The sequence below is a fragment of the Arvicola amphibius genome, chromosome 9 (genome assembly GCF_903992535.2).
Source record: "Arvicola amphibius chromosome 9, mArvAmp1.2, whole genome shotgun sequence".
In the NCBI taxonomy this organism is placed as follows: domain Eukaryota; kingdom Metazoa; phylum Chordata; class Mammalia; order Rodentia; family Cricetidae; genus Arvicola; species Arvicola amphibius.
The window spans coordinates 91896908-91914696 of NC_052055.2; the positions used below are offsets into that span (position 1 = coordinate 91896908).

The following is a 17789-nucleotide window of genomic DNA, read 5'->3' on the forward strand; positions in this document are numbered from 1 at the left end:
ATGTTCTTCCCATTGCAGCTCTCCCGACGACCCCTGAGCCTTGGTTGTTGATGGTGGCGTGGGGTTGTGGTGGTGATGGCTGCCCCGTTTAGGGCTGACCACTCTCAGCCACTCTCAGCATCCTGACTAGTTAGGAATCTCTGCATTAGCTGCTGCCTACTGTAAAAAGTTTCTCTAATTAAGGTTGAGAGCAGCACAAATCTGTGAGTATAAACATAAATAAACAAATTTAGCAAAATGACCATTTAGCCAAACAACTCTAAGCTCCAGTTTGGGGTCTATGACCTTCTCAGCGGTGGGCTTTTGACCAGGTTTACTGTACCAGACATGAATTCTCTCCTTTGGAGCAGGCGTCACATCAGTCGGAAAGTGGTTGGTTACCCCGTAATGGTCATACCACTGCTGGCAGCAGTGGGCATGTCTTGACAGGCAGGGTATTGTTGTCAGCATGCAGCGGCCAGTGATGGCTAAGCCCATTGATGGCCTTTCTTCCCCAGTGATCTATTTGCTCTAAATGGTGAGTCAGTAGCATGGGAACTTCAAAATTACTAAAACCTAAACCGTTTCTTTCTCCAGTCTGCATCCATTTCTCCTTCCTCTCATTTGCAGCTGAGCAGATGAAGAGGAAGGGGAAGACAGGCAGCCAGGCTCACCACTGCCTCTGAATCTGACTGGCTGCAAAGACAGATGGGATGTCTTGAGCAAAGATGAGAAAGGCTGGGGGCATGTGAATTAGCTCTTAGCCCTTAGGTTCAAGGTGTTAAGGCTTTTAGCTTGCAGTTGAATAGAACGGTTGTGGGGCACAGGAGAGGGCTATAAACTTTTACTTAGAGTCTGGGAATGGAGCACAATTATTAGAGTGCTTGGCCAGCCTGCACAAAGCCCTGGGTTGGATTGTGAGCACTATAGAAACTGGGCAGGATGATGCAGGCCTCTAACCCCAGAATTTGGGCAATGGTCACAGGAAGGTCAGGAGTTCGAGGTGATTCTCGTTTACATGAGACCCTACCTCAAAAACAAAAAAACGAAAAACCACAAGGCTTTGTTTTTTGTTTTGTTTTGAGATATCTTGACATATGACTATTTAAGTCACTAGGCAAGGTACTGACTGCATAGACTCAGCCCTCCAGCACTAAGAAATCAGGAAGGAACCAGACTTAGTGGCGTGCCTTTACACACATTTATAACTCAAGCATTTAAAAAACTGAGTCAGGAGAACCATGAGTTATATGTATATATATACATATATAGTTAGCTTGAGTTATATGGTATACCGTATTTCAAAGACAAAACACAGAAACCTGGCATCTCACCATTGCTGTAACTCCAGTTCAGTTCTGGGGATCTGATGCCCCCTGCTGGCCTCAGGGATATCAAGTGTGCTTGCAGTGTACATGCATACATCCAGGTTAACACCTACACACATAAGTTTGGATTTTATTGTTGTCGTTTTAATTAAAAGGCAAACTAGAGCTGGGTGGTGGTGGCGCACTCCTTTAATCCCAGCACTCGGGAGACAGAGGCGGGTGGATCTCTGTGAGTCAAGGCCAGTCTGGTCTACAAGAGCTAGTTCCAGGAAAGGTTCCAAAGCAACACAGAGAAACCCTGTCTCAAAAACCAAAACCAAAACTAAACCAAACCAACCAACCAACCAAACAAAAAACCCTAGAGACAGAGAGAGGAGGAAGCCCTGGGATCAGCCACAGCAGAACAATGGAAGAAGGGTTTTCAGGAGGGAGGGAGGACCCCTTGCCAGCAGAGCCTCTAAGAATGAAACCTCACCACTGAAGGTCACTGATGACCCTGAAAGAAGGGTCTTTCTTTCACCAGAGAGGAAGGTTCTGCCAGGATAAACAGGTGTTCCCTTTGACAAAGCTTTGTAGGGCCCAGTGGGCAAGCCATCTTTAGGGAAAGTGTCCAGAATTCTTGGCATAGAGCAGGACCGACTATTCAGTTTGGTTCCCCAGGGCTACCTACCTACAAAGTGCCTGTCACTTGTGTGGCCGCCACCAGCTTGTTCTATCTACAGTGGGCATTTCCGTCCTTTAGAGAAGCCGCCAGCCTCTCCTGTAGCCCCAGTAAAACCATGACTGTGTGTTAAGATTTGCTCAGAGCCTGTGGCTCTTTTGAGGAATTCACTGAAGGGTGTGGTAATTGAATTCCTGTCCAATCAGGATGTTTATTCCCCAACCTTGTCAAAAGTTACAGGCTAGAGGCATGGCTCTCTGGTTAAGGGCACTTACTGTTGTTAGTTTGGTTCCCAACAACACAGCTTACAACACCAACAACTCCAACTTCAGGGAATCTGGTGGTGGGACAATTCATATCTTTGCACCAAAGCCCCTTCCCCGTCTCAGGACCTGAATCCAGGCTGCGACTTGATCACCCCAGGAAGGCCTTCCCAATTGTGGACGCTGCCTGGCCTGATACAGTGAGTTTGTTAGTGCTTTTGAGACCCAGAGCCTTGGCTTTGGGCAGTACAACAGACCTTGGTTTCCTGTAAGGGAGTTTGCTAGGCAGAACTGTGTAAGAGAACTGGGTGTAGAGGTCCATGAGGCCCTGGGTGGTGTGAGACCCCCTGTCCAGCTGGCATAGACACACCACTGACCAAGGGCTTCCTGTGGTCTTGTACTATAGCCTCTTTCCTGGGGCCTCAGAATCCCTGACAGGCAGTGCCTGGCAGAGCCTGTCATTTTATCCTCCTTAGGTTTTTTTTCTTCTTCTTTGGTATGTGACAGGGGGTTACATATAGTTCAGGCTGGCCTGGGATTGACTGTGTAACCCAGGATGGCCTCAACCTTGCAGCAATCCTGCCTCCACCTCCTGAGTATTGGGATGACAGATGTGAGTTACCACACCTGGTTTCCATCCTCTTTAAGCAAAGGATCCCAATTGTAATACATTTAAAAATACTGTGGGTCTTCCTGTTCATAAGGGCAGTGTCTCCTTGTAGAACAATCATCAGAAACCTGGAAAGGAAAGAAAACGGCAGTGACTCTGCCCCAGCGACTCAGCCCTAAACGTGTTGACCTTGTGTTGAGGGAGCTTCATACCTGACTTAGTGTCCTCTCCTACAGGGAAGTCCCACCTGGCCATCGTGCAGAAGGTGAACAATGAAGGGGAGGGCGACCCCTTCTACGAGGTGCTGGGCTTGGTCACACTGGAGGACGTCATTGAGGAGATCATCAAATCTGAGATCCTGGACGAGTCGGACATGTACAGTGAGTTCAGCCCTCTCCACGGGCCCAGAATCCCATGGCAGCTCTGAAATTAGTGTCTTTAGGTAGCAAGACTTCAGTTCAGGGATGTGGGGGCCCCAGCCCACTGAGCCAGGCCTACTGGCCAGCCAGGTGCCCTTCACTGGCTGTGGTGAGGAGGGAACATGATGCTGGGCGCAGTGCCTGGAGTCCTCTGTCCTCCCTGTGGAGAGAGGCCTGGGAACTAGAGAGTCAAGTTCTAGCCCTCAGAGATCAGGGGCTCAATTCCAGACTTCTCTTTTTTACAGCTGATAATCGATCCCGGAAACGGGTATCTGTGAAGAACAAACGTGACTTCTCCGCCTTCAAGGATACTGACAATGAACTCAAAGTGAAAATCTCACCTCAGCTTCTTCTAGCTGCTCATCGCTTCCTGGCCACAGGTAAGAGTATGGGAAGTGCCTTCCTCATGGGTGGAGGTACAGTCACAAAGGGGGTAACCTGAGCCTCTGGCCACTCCTCCTGGATAGAGAGAGAGCAGTATGAGCTGAGACACATTCACTCTAGAAGGGTTCAGGTATCGCTCCCTCCTCCTTCTTTGTTCACCATGACTGGCTATCACAGACTTCCAGTAACAATCTAGCTAACAAAGCAAGTACTGAGACTTCCAAGGGAGTACCTGGGAGCCCCAGGTCCTTCAGGCTGTGGCTCTGCAGTGTGCTCTGCCTACTCCTGGCCTGCTCACCTGCCCTGAGGAGCCTGTTCCCAATACCAGCTTACCCACCAGTTTCCGCCTATGCAGGGGAAGACCTTGTGCCCCCAGGTCAGCCTGCGGAGCTGACTTGTAAATCAGTGGCATTTCTCTCTTATCACCTCTAATTCAGACCACCCTTTGGGGCCCGGGTGACAGTTCAGGAAAACACTGGCTACCCATGCTGTCACTCTTACTCCAACTTCCTTCTGGCTCACTTGCTAAAGGTACAAGAATTCCTTTCCCTTTGTGTTTTCTTGCTAGTAGTCGTTGGTGCAGAGAGTAGTAATTGTAGGAACACTTATGAACTTGCACAAGGGAAGAATGCGTCTAAATGTTGGGTCATCTCACTTGACTACCCAGGGGAGTTTTGTCCTCATCTTACTGATGAGAAAACTGAGACGCCTAAGTCCAGTCATCTGCCCAAGGTCATGACTGTTAGTACTAGAGCCCTGTAGGCCGACAGATTCCATTCAAGCAGCAGAGGCCAAGCGTGGCCCTTCCCAGGGAGATGCAGCTTGAAGCAGTGACCCAAGCAGGGAGGATTTAATACAGAGTGGCAGGGCTACCTGGTCCCAGCCCCATGTGAAGTCTCCTCTCTCTCTCTCTCTCTCTCTCTCTCTCTCTCTCTCTCTCTCTCTCTCTCTCTCTCTCTCTCTCTTTCTCTCGCAGAGGTGCCCCAGTTTAGCCCCTCTCTGATATCAGAGAAGATCCTGCTCCGACTGCTCAAATACCCAGATGTCATTCAGGAGCTCAAGTTCGATGAACACAACAAGTACTACATTCGTCATTACCTGTATACCCGGAACAAGCCAGCTGACTACTTCGTCCTCATCCTGCAGGTGAGCCTCTGATGCTGGGCCTCGAAGTACAGGCCACTCGCCCCTCAAGCTCCTGCATCTCCCCCTTCCGATGGGACTTTGGAGAGTGTGCAACCTACGCTTGAACCTGTGCTTCAGGTGCCCACAGGTCCAGGCCTTGACCACTGCAGGGCTCTGGGGCCAGGGTTTGCACCTCTCTGTTTGTAGAGCCGCCCAGTTCAACTCCTCTCTTATTGCCACACAGGCTTCAAACCACCTGTCTAAAGCCGTGTTGTAATCTTAACCCCATGTTCTTCCAGGGGAAGGTGGAAGTAGAAGCAGGAAAGGAGAACATGAAGTTTGAGACAGGTGCCTTCTCGTACTATGGGACCATGGCCCTATCCTCGGCAACCTCGGGTAAGTTGTGGACCAAGTCCCTGTGACCTACTGACACTTGTAAATTAAGGGCAGCCTTGATGGCTCATAGCAGAAGGAGGCAGGTAAGGGCCAGAGCTGCCAGGCCTAGGGGAACAGGCTGGCCTTTCCCATTGGAAGGCTGAGGTAGTGAGGGGAGGGACTGGCTGCTGCGAAGACTGCAGACAGGGTTGGTCAGGGAGTCGGGCAGTTCATGGGCTTTGGAAATTGAAATGATCAACTGCCTTTGACTGCAGACAGCCTGATGAGATTAAAATGGACCAGTAGGAGACTCCTATATCATCACTGACTAAATCATCAGGGCAGAATAGGAGGCACATGAAGGTTAGGGACTAGGGAATTGGGGTACATACCGTACTGATGTTGGGAGGTAGCTCCGAGCCTGTTTTCCTGGATACGTTGCGGATAACGTTGGCTTCCCAGGGCCTCAGCTACTGCATTTTGTTCAAGTTTGGTTCTGATAGTAGGGGCGATCATTGGGAGATGGGTCCCCTCAAGGATGACCTCTGGTCCTGGGTGGCTCAGGCGTCCCCTGGCAAGTCTCACCCTCCTGGACTTTCCCCTGTGTGGACACTCTGACCTTGGCAGGGAGGGGTGTGCCAGCTTACTGCAGGGAAAGAATAAAAGCTATCTTTGGTACCTAGGGCAGGCTATGCCAATAGGGCATTGCTGTAACTCTTAAAGAATCCCTGTGCCACATTTGTCCTGTCCTGTCACTATCCTTTGACAAGAAGCTCCCGCTGCATAATGCTGAGGCATCCCTGAATATCAACACAGCACAGCCACTGCATTAGGATGAGCCAGGGTGTTACAGGCTCCCAGGGCAAGATCCAGGACAGACAAGTTGGGCTACAGAGCAGTTGCACCTCTCCTGAACTCATCAGGCCTAAGGAAGACTGATCTGCTCCTACCAAGAGCATCCTTGTCTTTTTCTTAGGGAATTTTTGATATTTTGGAATGGTCTTGCTTTGTAACTGGCCTGGAACTCCTCACACTCCTTTTGTACCCACCTAATGTTTGGGGAGTTCTTGTTCAGAAGGGACTCCTCAGTGCTGGGGTAGAGAACTCTCTGGGTCTGGGGCTCAGTCACTTGACCCTAGGTTATCACAGTCCATTTGGCGTGGCTGGAAGGCAGGGGAGATGTCTCTGGGTACTTACTCTGCATAGGGCTCTTTGATCTATCCTGAGCACCCTTCCCATCTAAGAGACACACTTAGACTGTGCCCCACTCCCACTTTACCCTGCTTGAGGTAGCCTGGCCCATCGAATCTGCCTCTCCGTCCTGTTCCTATGGCTTGTGACCCTCCCCAGGTCACTGACTTCCTCCTCTGTTGCTCCAGCGCCTCCTGTGCAGGCTGGGTGTTCACCCAGCAAGCTGAACTCCCTGCTCTCCTGGCTCTCAGGTAACCTGGCATGCTAGAGAAGTGCACAGTGCCACCTGTTGCTGAGCTCTGTACTGCAGCTGCACTAATAGCTCCCGTAAGAACCTGGGAACTCCCTCCTAGGCTGATTCTTAATGGGTGTTGTCTCTGTGTGACCTAGGACTCAGTTTCTGGATGGGTTTGCCACAGTCTTGGAAGGGCCTTTCCAAGGGTCTTTCAGTCCTTGAGAAAGCATCATCAACAGACAGACACATACAATGCTTAGATAATGGGTTTGGGAGTGGAGGATTGTCCTTACCAAGTCAAGTGCGCAAGCTCAGCCTGTGTCTGCTGTGGCCTGGAGGAAACAAAGCCCAGCTGGCCAGCACCCTGCTCCCACTCGCTCACAAGCCTCTGCGGATGGCATGTCATTCCACCAGCTTTCTTAGACCTTCTCATCCTTCTTCACAGCCTAATGAGTAAGACTGCAGGATGGCAGGATGAGGCATCTCTACCTGTTGTTCTTAGCCAAACTCCACCCCGCCTTGTTTTTTCTCACTTGAAACATGGAACTAACACTGTACCCACTTCAAAAGCTTGGGACGGGAGCAGTAAGTGAGATAACTGATGTAGAATATGCTGAGGCCAACTTTCATTATTTCTGTTTTCTCTGTAACAACTAACGTGTGACATTCCCAACAGCAAGTACTTAGGAGAAAAACAAATGCCAGGTGCCTCTCTGGACTTGGCCTCTCCTAGGAATCATGGGAACAGTTAGAGATGTTTAGTTTGAAGATCCCCACATAAACTACAGCTGCAAAGGGTGTGGGAAGGACCCAGTCAGCCTTGATTCTGGCCAAGCTGGTGAGCATGTTGTTGTCAGAACCAACCCAGGCCCCAACAGCTCTAAAACTTGACAACCCAGTCAGTTCTGGTTTTTTATTTTTAATTAGTTTTCGTTGCTGTTGTTGTTTTAGAGACAGGGTTTCTCTGTGTAGCTCTGGGTGTCCTGGAACTCACTCTATAGACCAGGTTGGCCTTGAACTCACAGAGATCCACCTGTCTCTGCCTCCCAAGTGCTGGGATTAAAGGGCCACCATACCAGGCTTATAATTAGTTTAATGTCGTCCCCACCCCATGTTTGTGTGTGTGTGTTTATGGGGACGGAACCCAAAGCTTTACACATGCTAGACAAGTACTCCACCAGCCTCTCACTTTTTACTTTTTTGTGTGAATTTTCTCTTAATGTTTCACAGTACATACTATTCTGACCCCCTTGGTTTAAAAATAATAAATAAAATGGTGGTTTAGAGCCAGGCAGTGGTGGCGCACACCTTTAATCCCAGGGAGGCAGAGGCAGGCGGATCTCTGTGAGTTCAAGGCCAGCCTGTTCTACAAGAGCTAGTTCCAGGACAGGCCCCAAAGCTACAGGGAAACCCTGTCTTGAAAAACCAAAAAAAAAAAAAAAAAAAAAAAAAAGAAAGAAAGAAAGAACGACTTAGTTGTCACTGGCTTTATTCGTTCCCCTCTTCTTATTTCATGGATGACCAGGAGTTTATGCACTTGTAGCTTGAACCCTGGTGTTCGTATCTAAAATGGATGCTTTTCCATAAATCCCCTCATCAGGGCAGGCAGGAAAGGCTCAGAAGGTAGAAGCTCTTGCCTCACAGCCTGGTAACCTGAGTTCAGTCCCCAGAATCCATGGTGGGATGAGGCAACCGACTCCTGAAAGTCGTCCTCTGCCTGCCGTCGTGTTCACCCCAACATGTGTGTTCATTCCTGTACACACAGAGACACAGATTAGAAGAAAAATAGTGGTACTGGAAAGATGGTTCAGTGTTTGAGAGCATTGGATCCTTTCAGAGGTCCAGAGTTCAATTCCCAGCAACTACATGGTAGCTCACAGCCATTTATAATGGGATCCAATGCCCTCTTATGGCATTTAGATGTATATGCAGATAGAGCATTTATATATAAAGAATTTTAAAAATTGTTTTAAAGAATTGAAAATAGAGGCTAGAGAGAAGGCTCAGTGGCTAAGAGTACGAGACACCCTTGTAGAGTACTGAGTCCCCAGCACCACGTGGCACCTTACAATGCTCACAATCTTTTCTTTTTCTCTTTTTTTAAACATTGGATCTTACTCTGTCACCTAGAATGTCTTGGAACTTACTGTGTAGCCCAGGCTGGTTATGCATGCCAGGTAGTTACTGGGAACTTTGAATTCAGCTCGTGGGACTGCTCTGTGAGAGAGTTTTAACTAGTGTGGTCCAGGCCCTGGGTTCGATCCCCAGTACTGCAGTAAAACAGAGTCAGCACCTGTTGTGTTAGTAAACATTGACTAAAGAGTGTCTTATCATTCAAATAATTAAGATAGATAATTTTAAATTTTATTACAGCTTATTTGTGTGTGTGTGTGTGTGTGTGTGTGTGTGTGTGTTTACAAGCGAGTGTGTACTTGTGCACATGGGAAGTCAGATCATCTTATGGGTGTCAGTTCTTGCCTTCCACTGTGTAGGTCCAGGGGATTGAACTCAGGTCATCAGGCGTGTCAGCAAGTGCCTTATCCTGCTGAGCCATCTTGCTGGCATTTAGTGTAAAAATATTAAGTAACAACGCCAATATTTGTCTTTCTCTTCCTCTCCCCCTCGCTCCCTTCTTTCTTCTAGAACATAAGTGGAGTTTTCATTTACATTAGCACCTTGTACATGGTCTTCCAGTGCCCTCTCTTTTCTGGTTTTGGTAGTGGAACCACTACCCAGTCATTGTCATCAGACTGTATGTTCCTAGATTTTTCTAAGTGGCAATCACAGCCACCTGCATGTAGGCACTCGGCTAAAGGCTGTGTCGGTCCACTGCGTCACTGGGCCCAGCCTTCTTTCTGTCTCCACTGTGTTGTAGCTAGCCTAGTGGGTAGTAACTTATAGCTCTACAAAGCAAATCTGCTCAGCCTACTCCGTCTGCTCAAAGCCATCTCCCTTGTTCTTCAGAGTTCACTTCTCTGTGTTCTCATAACTAAGAGCCAGGGATGGTTGATTAGTTTCTTCTCTCCCCCTCCGGACTTGAGTTACTACCCTTGCCTGGGGAGGTAGGTCTGTGCTGCTTTTGGAGCCTCTGGCTTTCTGGGACAAGGGCTTGTTACCCCATTCCTCTGCCAGGGTTGTAGTTACACACAGAGCACACCTCTGACCCTCTTCTGATCATTGTAGGGTATGACAGGTTTCACGTTGCCAGGGTAGGATTCATATGAGAAAGCAAACTATACGTGTCTTTCCTTTTTCTGGAGATAAGGTTTCACTAGTAGCCAAGGTGAGTAAAATTCATGATCTTTCTCACTATGGCCTCCTGAGTTCTAGGATTGCAGGCATGTGCCACTTGGCTCAGCCTGTGCATTCTTCCTTTTACTACATGTATTTTGTCTTAGAATACACAGTTTAAAGCAGTTATGGTCCTGTGTGCCTTACAACCCCAGCACTTGGGAGACAGGTAGGAGAACTGAACTGGAGGCCAACTTATGCTGTGTGATGAGACCTTGCTCAAAACAGTTTTTAAAATACTTTGCATTTTATTTACTCCTGTCTGCATGAATATCTATGCATGTGTGGGTGTGTACACCCCTATGTGGAAGCCAGAACATATCAGATCCCTTGTCTGTTGAGTTACTGTTATTGAGTGGAAACCAGACTGACATATGAGTGCTGGGATCCCAACACCAGAATCCCCATGGTTGTGCAGCTAGCACTGCACCGAGCCGTGTCTCCAGACCCTCTCCCAATTGTTTTTAAGTGTAGCTCACTTGACATAAGTTGGTGTTAGAACAGGATAGTGGTTTGTCTGTCAGATGAGGGAAATCATTGTGTTATATTCACTAATGAGGGGGTTTGTAGCCATAAATGTCTTGGTTTTTATTTTCTGGTTGGTTTGCTTGGGTGACATTCTTAATACTTACCATGTGACTCTTTCAAGCACACTAATAGCTCACTGACCCCGTGCAGTTAGATTTTCTGTGTGTGTACTTCTGTTTGCCCTGAAGAACTATGACCTGTTCCTGGTGGAGACATGGCCCTAACATCCATGACTGAGGTCAGGCCACAAGTTGCAAGTGAGCCCTAGGGCAGACCTGTGTTGATTATGTGCTGTCCCCACAGACCGGTCCCCAGCCCACCCAACTCCACTCAGTCGCTCAGCCTCCCTCAGTTACCCGGACCGCAACATAGACATGACATCCGCCTCATCTCTGGCAGGCAGCAACCAGTTTGGGAGCTGCATTCTGGGCCAGTATGTGTCTGACTTCAGTGTCCGGGCGCTCACAGACCTGCAGTACATTAAGGTAAGTGCAACCCACAGTTTTCCATTTCTGTGGTCCTGCCCTATGCATTTAGATAGCTCTGTTCTGGAGCCAGCATGGGCAGTCCAGACCTGAACACTTTTTTTTTTGGTGGGGGGGTCTTTAAAAAAATTAGATGTCAGTTACTGTATTTCTCTTGTGCTGGAGATCTAGCCAGGCCCTCATCCATGCCAGGCCAACAGTGTACAGCTGGGCTCCAGTCCTAGTCCTTCTTGTATTTTTGTTTCCTTAAGACATGATCTGACTGTGTAGTCCAGGCTGGCCTCAAGCTCTGAAAGCCTCCTGCTGCAGCCTCCTGAGTGAGGGGATTACAGATACTGTACCATCATGCCAAGCCTAGGACAATTGATGATGATGATGATGGTGAGACATGCATGTATGCATGAGTGCGTTTGTGTGTGTGAGTGTGTGTCTGTGTGTGTAGATCAAAGGACAAAAAACAAGGTTAGTTCTCTCTCTTCACTTTTACATGGGTTCTGGGGATTGGACTCAGGTCCCCAAGCCTGTGTTGCAGGTGCGTTTCCCTGCTGGTCCCTCCTGCTGACCCCTGGGAACACTTCTTCCAGCTCTTTGAGAAGGACCCACCTGGCCACATGTCTCCTGACCCAGTCTAGCTGGATCTCCACACCTCAGCCCTGCTTCTCACACTCCTCTCTCTCTCTCTCTCTCTCTCTCTCTCTCTCTCTCTCTCTCTCTCTCTCTCTCTCTCTCTCCCTCCTCCTCCTCCTCCTTCCTCCACAGATCACAAAGCAGCAGTACCAGAATGGGCTGCTGGCCTCCCGCATGGACAACAGCCCTCAGCCCACCTTTGATGGCTGTGCCACCTGCTCAGAGAACTTTACTGAGAAGTCTGAACTTCCTGTGGTGGATGAGACCACAACTCTTCTCAATGAACGCAACTCCTTGCTGCACAGAGCCTCCCAGGAGGGCGCCATCTGACAGGAGGGCCCGGAGACTCCTGCCCACCCTGCGGGGGTCTCCCCAGTGGGCCCACATGACGTCAGGGAGCCTGTTAGGCTAGAAGGGGTGCAGGTAGATATCCTGCCTGACTGAGCAACTAGACATCCCTCCCAGGGGATCTGGCTGCAGATGGGGACCTCTTAACAGCTCTGACATGATGCCTGCCCAGCCCAGCTAGTGAGCAAAGGCTGTTTTTGTCTTTTTTTTTTTTTTTTTAAAAAAAAAAGAAAAAACACTGAGAGAATTTTTAAGCTAGGCTCATTGCTCCTCTTTTTAAATGTCATTTTGGGAAGGGAAGACAGGGTTAAGGAACTTTATGTATAAAAAAAAAAAGAAAAAAAAGAAAAGAATTTTTTTTCCAAGAAACCATACAAACTTTAAAAGGGGAAAAGGGTTCTTCACCCCAGGAAATAACAGCCATAACCTGTTACTGGCCAAGACCTTGTAGCCTGTGTCTATTGCTCTAGGAACCACTCTTTTGCAGCAATGGGGGTCTGGAGCCCACAGGAGGGGATCCTGGGAGGAAGACAGTTCTACCTAGGAAGCAGGGATCCAAATGATACTGACATCAACTGCCAGGACACATGCACTGAGGTCACTGAGGCTGAAAGGTGCTGGGTAACCGACCAGGGACACGATGACCCCGGCAGCAGAGAGGAAGACATCAACTCTTGTCAACTACCAGATCCAGTGAGCTCCTAAAACTCTGTCCACAGGCTTTCCTGGTGAGTGGGGACTCCGCCGACAACCACCCTCTGGCTCTCCTCTTCCCCTTTGGACAATTTTCTCTTGTAAGGGTCTGGCTCCAAGAGTGAGGCATGGTCTTGGCTCTACGGTTGTTTATCTGCTTCTTGGCCATGCCCTCCGTTTTACCAAAGGTCTCCTCTCAGAGGGGACAGCACCTACATTAGAAGTGACTTATCAGCTAATTCTTTTGGTTCCAGGGCTGAATCTGACCGTAGGTCACTGCTATACCCACCCACAGCTGCAAGAAGAGTCAGGGTTCAGCAGCTCCCCCAAGAAGACTTCTTCCCCAGCTCCCCGTTCCTCTCTCTACACTCATCCCTCTAGGGACTGGGGACAGGACACGCTGAAGGTCACCCCAGCTGGGGCATCACACCCTTGCCTGTAGCTAGCTGAGGGTCATCTGACCTCACTTGCCCACTTAAGGACCCTCTGCCATCAGGGTTTCAGTAATGGTTCCCTTTGCCTGAGGATTACCTAGTGAGAGGGCAAAGCTTGGGCTGACGCTGTTGGTACTGCTGAGCACTGCACACCATGGGAAATCCTACCCCAGTGCCACCCTGGGAATCCTGAGTGGAATCAGGCCATGGGGCGAAGTTCCACAACTCTATTGTAAGGAGACTTGAGGACCATAGGCCACATCTTCCCTTTTGTTAGGAGGAATAGGAGCTGGGGTATAAGATCCAGGCAAGTTAGAACGTGGCCTTTGGTGACATTTAGTCACTCTTTGTCTCAGCTAGTAGAGTTCTGTCACCCCAAACGCTGCTGTGTATCCAGAGAATCCTCACTTCTAGAACCAGGGTGTCTTGTACCCCTGGCCAGTCTGAGGTCTCCCCAACTCACAGAATTTACTCCTAGAAGCCTGGAGAAGACGGTGGTTTTCAACTCTAAGGGAAAAGACAGTAGACCTCCGCGTCCTTAAGAAACCCTTAGTTTTCTGTAGGTGCAGCATGCTCCCGTGTCCCAGCTGTGTTCCTGAGAGACCAAGGTGCCAGGCAGAGCAAAACCGCGTGGTGGGTGTGAGGCAAAAGTAGCAGGTACACACACTTCCACAGCTACCTCTCTGCACACACAGTTACCACCAACAGACAGGCCTCTCTCTCCCAGCCCTCCCCTTCCTCATTTAGAATCACTTCTTGCAGAGGGTCATAATTATTTCCAAATATTACTGGTCTGATGACTTCCTCCTCCCAGTGCAATTTTTCACTTCCTCTTCCAACCTCTGGTTCCTGGGCTGAGCCATACCCTGGAACTGGCCTGGTCTGTATGTCTTCCCAGGTAAGGAAGACTTCACAAGTGGCATCCAAATGGGGAGGCAAGTCACAGTCGCCGTAGCAAATGACTCCTATTTATTTTGCATTAAGATTTTAATTTGTATATTTTTGTGATTTATTTTGACATTGTTATGAGTTTGACTCTCGGGGAGTTTTGTTGTTATGACTCTTGTGTCTTTTGTCACAAAACAATGATAATATTTGCTAAACAATATATGGAATTTATTTTTGATTGGTAATAAAAAATGAAATGCATATAAGTCTTGGTGAGCATATAACTCGGATGTTTTGCTTCTGAACGCATTTACTGTATGTTGTAGAGACTGGCTGTCACTTGTGACAGGACTAGGGCAACTGAATATTCTGGAACTGTTTGGAAGTGAAATGTAAGCAGAACTGTAATTTACAAGCTATTATAATCACGGCAGTTGCCACAGGAGTTGTGGAGGGGTAACTGCTGGCAGAAACAGGGCAAATAAATCAGATGTCATAGGATTCTATTTGTGAGTGCTGGAATGGAGCAGCTGGGATGAGCAAATTGCCCTTCCGCCCTCTCTGGGGGATGAGGGCTGTTTGGCTACTTTGTGTATATTGATGGCCTGGCAGAAAGTGTCCATCTCCTGAGACAGCTGACTGAGGGTTTCCTTGCTGTGGGACCCTTTTGTGGCTTGCACACATACTGAAAACTAGCTTGTGCAGTTCTGTGCTCCAAGGCCCGAGAATCAAGCAAGCAAAGCTCAACATTAAACTGTAGGTTGTTCTGCTTGTGCTTGAAAAGGGGGGTCTCACTATGGAGTATCAAATTGGTGGGGATCCCCTCGCCTCCACCTCCTGAATGCTAGGAGCGCAGGTGTGCACCGCCATACCTACGGTTTTTGATTTTGTTTCTTTTTTGAGACAGGGTTTCTCAGAACAAATTATGTACCCCTAACTGTCCTAGAACTTGCTCTGTAGACCAGGATGGCCTCGAACTCCTCGGAGTTCCATCTACCTCTGCCTCCTGAGTGCTCGGATTAAATGCTTGTGCCGCCATGCCTAGCTCTGATTTAAGACAAGATCTTGCTATATACAAACTGGCTGGTCTCCATTTGCCTTCCTTTCTTCCATTACTCTGGTTGAGCTGGACATGCTAGCACATCGAAGCACACAGGAGGCTGAGTCAGTAAGATCATGAATGTGAGGCTATCCTAGGCTGTATAGGAAAACCCTGTCAATAGAGGGGGGCATAGGGAGGAAAGCACTTGGGTAGGCAACAAAGAGAACATCCCAGATGAAAGGATAGCATAGATACAGGGATACAGGGATGGGAAGAGATGATATCCATCTGTCCATCCCAAAGATGGGTTTGGTGCTGAGCTGCTGCTACGCACCAGCCGATACCAACCCATCAGCTGACTTGTGAGGAAGAGCCCTGGAAGGGATCATCATCCAAGGCCTTTCACTTGCTGTCAGTTCCACCTAGTGAGTCTGTAAGATTTGCCCCGTGTTTCATCTAAACCTCTGTTCAAATGTCACCTCCTTAGAGAAGCCTTCCTTGATTACCTTCATTTCAGAGAGCATCTCCTCAGTGTTTCCTTATTTTCTCTTTATAACACTTTCCACTAAATCTTTTTTTAAAGATTCAATAAATTTATTTTAAAAATCATAAAATGTTTCTTACAAAAGAGCATTACATTCTGCACACTGCTCTGAACAAATGCCGGGGACACGTGCTTTCCTCCCTGTCCCCCCACCCCAGTGTTACAGTGACCACAAAGCAAGGTGTTCACAATAATTACACGGGGGGAAATTTTTTTAAAACCACCAACAATAAAGAAAAATTAAATTCACTCTGCTGCGGTTTCAAATTTTTAATGTTTGTTTTTGCATGCCCTCCCCCCAACCCTGTAAGTAACTAAAACATACATCTTGTCAACACTACACCTCAAATGCAGAATACCTATGAAGCAGAGGAATGTTGGCTTTTTAAACAGAAACAGATAAAAAAAAATGCAGGACTCCTTCAGTTCTTCACTAGTCTTAGAAAAACTTTCCAGAATACGGCTTCACACTGTGCTTCTGTATCTGTGCAAATACTGTGTGTTTTGTATCTGGTCCTGTGTTCCTGAGATGGTAATGATCCAAGCTTCAGATCCTTCCGAAGGCTCATCGATTTTGATCGATGCTCCTGACTCATGACGGATTTGTTTAATCCGCTGACCATCTTTGCCAATAATAGATCCACCCAAATCTTTGGTACTTTCCACTAAATCTTAAACTATAGACTCGCGTGTCTTGTGTTTTCCCGGCATTAGATTCTGAGCACCACAAGGTGGTAGGCTTTTGTCCCTGCCAGAGTCCCAGCCTTTAGGAAGATGCCTGTCCTGCACGCACCCGGTGTAGGAAATGGTTATCAAATGAGCAGCTGAAAACCTTGGCTGGATACTGGCCCAGTCTAATCAGCATAATCAGGAAAGATCCTCTGAGGGAGGGATGTTTGAGCTAAGAAATGCAGGAGCTACCCAGGGAGGTCATATTCCAGGGCTGTGAGGTTTTTGCTTTGTTAGATTCTTTTATTCTAAAATTTACATTTGTATGTGTGGAGGTCAAAGGACAACTTTGTGGAATTGGTTCTCTCTTCCCTTTACTTGGGTTTCGGGGACTGAGCTCAGGACACCAGGCTTGTGTGGCTTTATCCACGAGCCATCTCACCAGCCCACGTTTTGTTTAATGCAGGTCTCTTTGTAGCCCAGGCTGGCCTTGAAATCTCATTTACCCTGCCTCTTCCTCCTGAGTGCTGAGATTATGGTAGTTATGAATTTTAAATAATAATAAATGTTTTGCTGGGCAGTGGTGATGCACATCTTTAGTCCCAGCACTCAGAAGGCAGGGGCAGGCTGATCTCTGAGTTTCAGGCCAGCCTGGTCTACAGAGGGAGGACAGCCAGGGCTACACAGAAAAACCCTCTCTCATAAACAAACAAACAAACAGTTTTGATAAATAAGTAGAAATGCTCTGACTTAAATGACCACTAAGGAAAATGACCCAGGGAGGGCCAGTAAGAAACCTAAATAAAAGTCAAATGTCTCCACTGGTTATGATGGGGCAAGAATGGCAGAAAGAAAGAAGAGCCCTGAACTGAAACACCATACTGGCGGCCTGGATCCTTCATATGCTCGGATACTGACAGTGTGAAGGACCATCTGTTGGTTTCCAACTTGTACTCGATCTTCCTTTACTTGGGGTATTTAGCCTCAAAAAAAAGTAGAGAGGGGAAAAAAAGTTCCCTTGAGGTCCTTCCTCTCCTGTAGGTTGTTCCTTGCTAGCGGATGGCCTCAGACACGTGACTCATTGCTCGCACACCATCTGTTCCCTCTTGCTGTCAGCAGTTTATCTTGCCTCGGAGACACAGTGGAAACTAAGGGTTGAAGCTACACTAAAGCCCTGGGACTTTTTTCCTAACAGGCAGCATGACAGTTCCAATGCAAAAGAGCATCCATGGCTTAATTGCTTCTGCGGGTAGCTCGTTCTGTCATCCGCAAGAGGCAAACTTCTTGGAGCATATAGCAAGTGCTCAGATAACAAAAACAGGGAAGCAGAGATGTGACTTGCCATCCACTGTTCTGGGTTACAATGTATAAGAATCACCGCCAACTTTGGAAAGACTTGGGGAGAACTTTTAGTTTTTAATGATGTGTGTGTATGTGTGCATGTCTGCATGTGGAGCCACATGTATATAAGGCACATGTGAGAGGGCATAGGATTCCCTGGAGCTGGAGGCGAGGTGGTGGTGAGCTACCTGATATGGGTACTGGGAACTACATTAGGGTCCTCTGGATGAGCACCATGGAGCCATCTCTCCAGCCCCCTTATTTTGATTTTGAGATAGGATCTCACTCTATAGCCCTAGCTGGCCCTTGCTGGGATTACAGGTGTGCTG

The 17789-nt window shown here is 48.1% G+C and overlaps 1 protein-coding gene and 1 long non-coding RNA gene across 4 annotated transcripts in view; one reads left to right on the forward strand and one right to left on the reverse strand.

Moving 5' to 3' along the window:
• Cnnm4 (cyclin and CBS domain divalent metal cation transport mediator 4) overlaps window positions 1-14365 on the forward strand; it is a 40210-nt gene extending 25845 nt beyond the window's left edge. The window contains exons 2-7 of one of the 2 annotated variants that reach the window (XM_038342492.1): window positions 3078-3221; window positions 3506-3640; window positions 4621-4790; window positions 5069-5165; window positions 10693-10874; window positions 11634-14365. In XM_038342492.1, the coding sequence (XP_038198420.1) occupies window positions 3078-3221; window positions 3506-3640; window positions 4621-4790; window positions 5069-5165; window positions 10693-10874; window positions 11634-11831 (926 nt within the window). In that variant the 3' untranslated portion in view covers window positions 11832-14365. The remainder of the gene's footprint in view (window positions 1-3077; window positions 3222-3505; window positions 3641-4620; window positions 4791-5068; window positions 5166-10692; window positions 10875-11633) is intronic. The other variant, XM_038342493.1, reaches the window with a different exon arrangement.
• Window positions 1883-4906, reverse strand: LOC119822878. 2 transcript variants are annotated; one of them, XR_005286862.1, is made up of 4 exons: window positions 4743-4906; window positions 3602-3719; window positions 3054-3199; window positions 1883-2969 (listed from the first exon to the last, which is right to left on the reverse strand). It is a non-coding gene; the product is annotated as an uncharacterized LOC119822878 (long non-coding RNA). The 2 variants fall into 2 exon arrangements; XR_005286861.1 differs by having other exon boundaries at window positions 3054-3264.
• Window positions 14366-17789: the final 3424 nt, after the last annotated feature.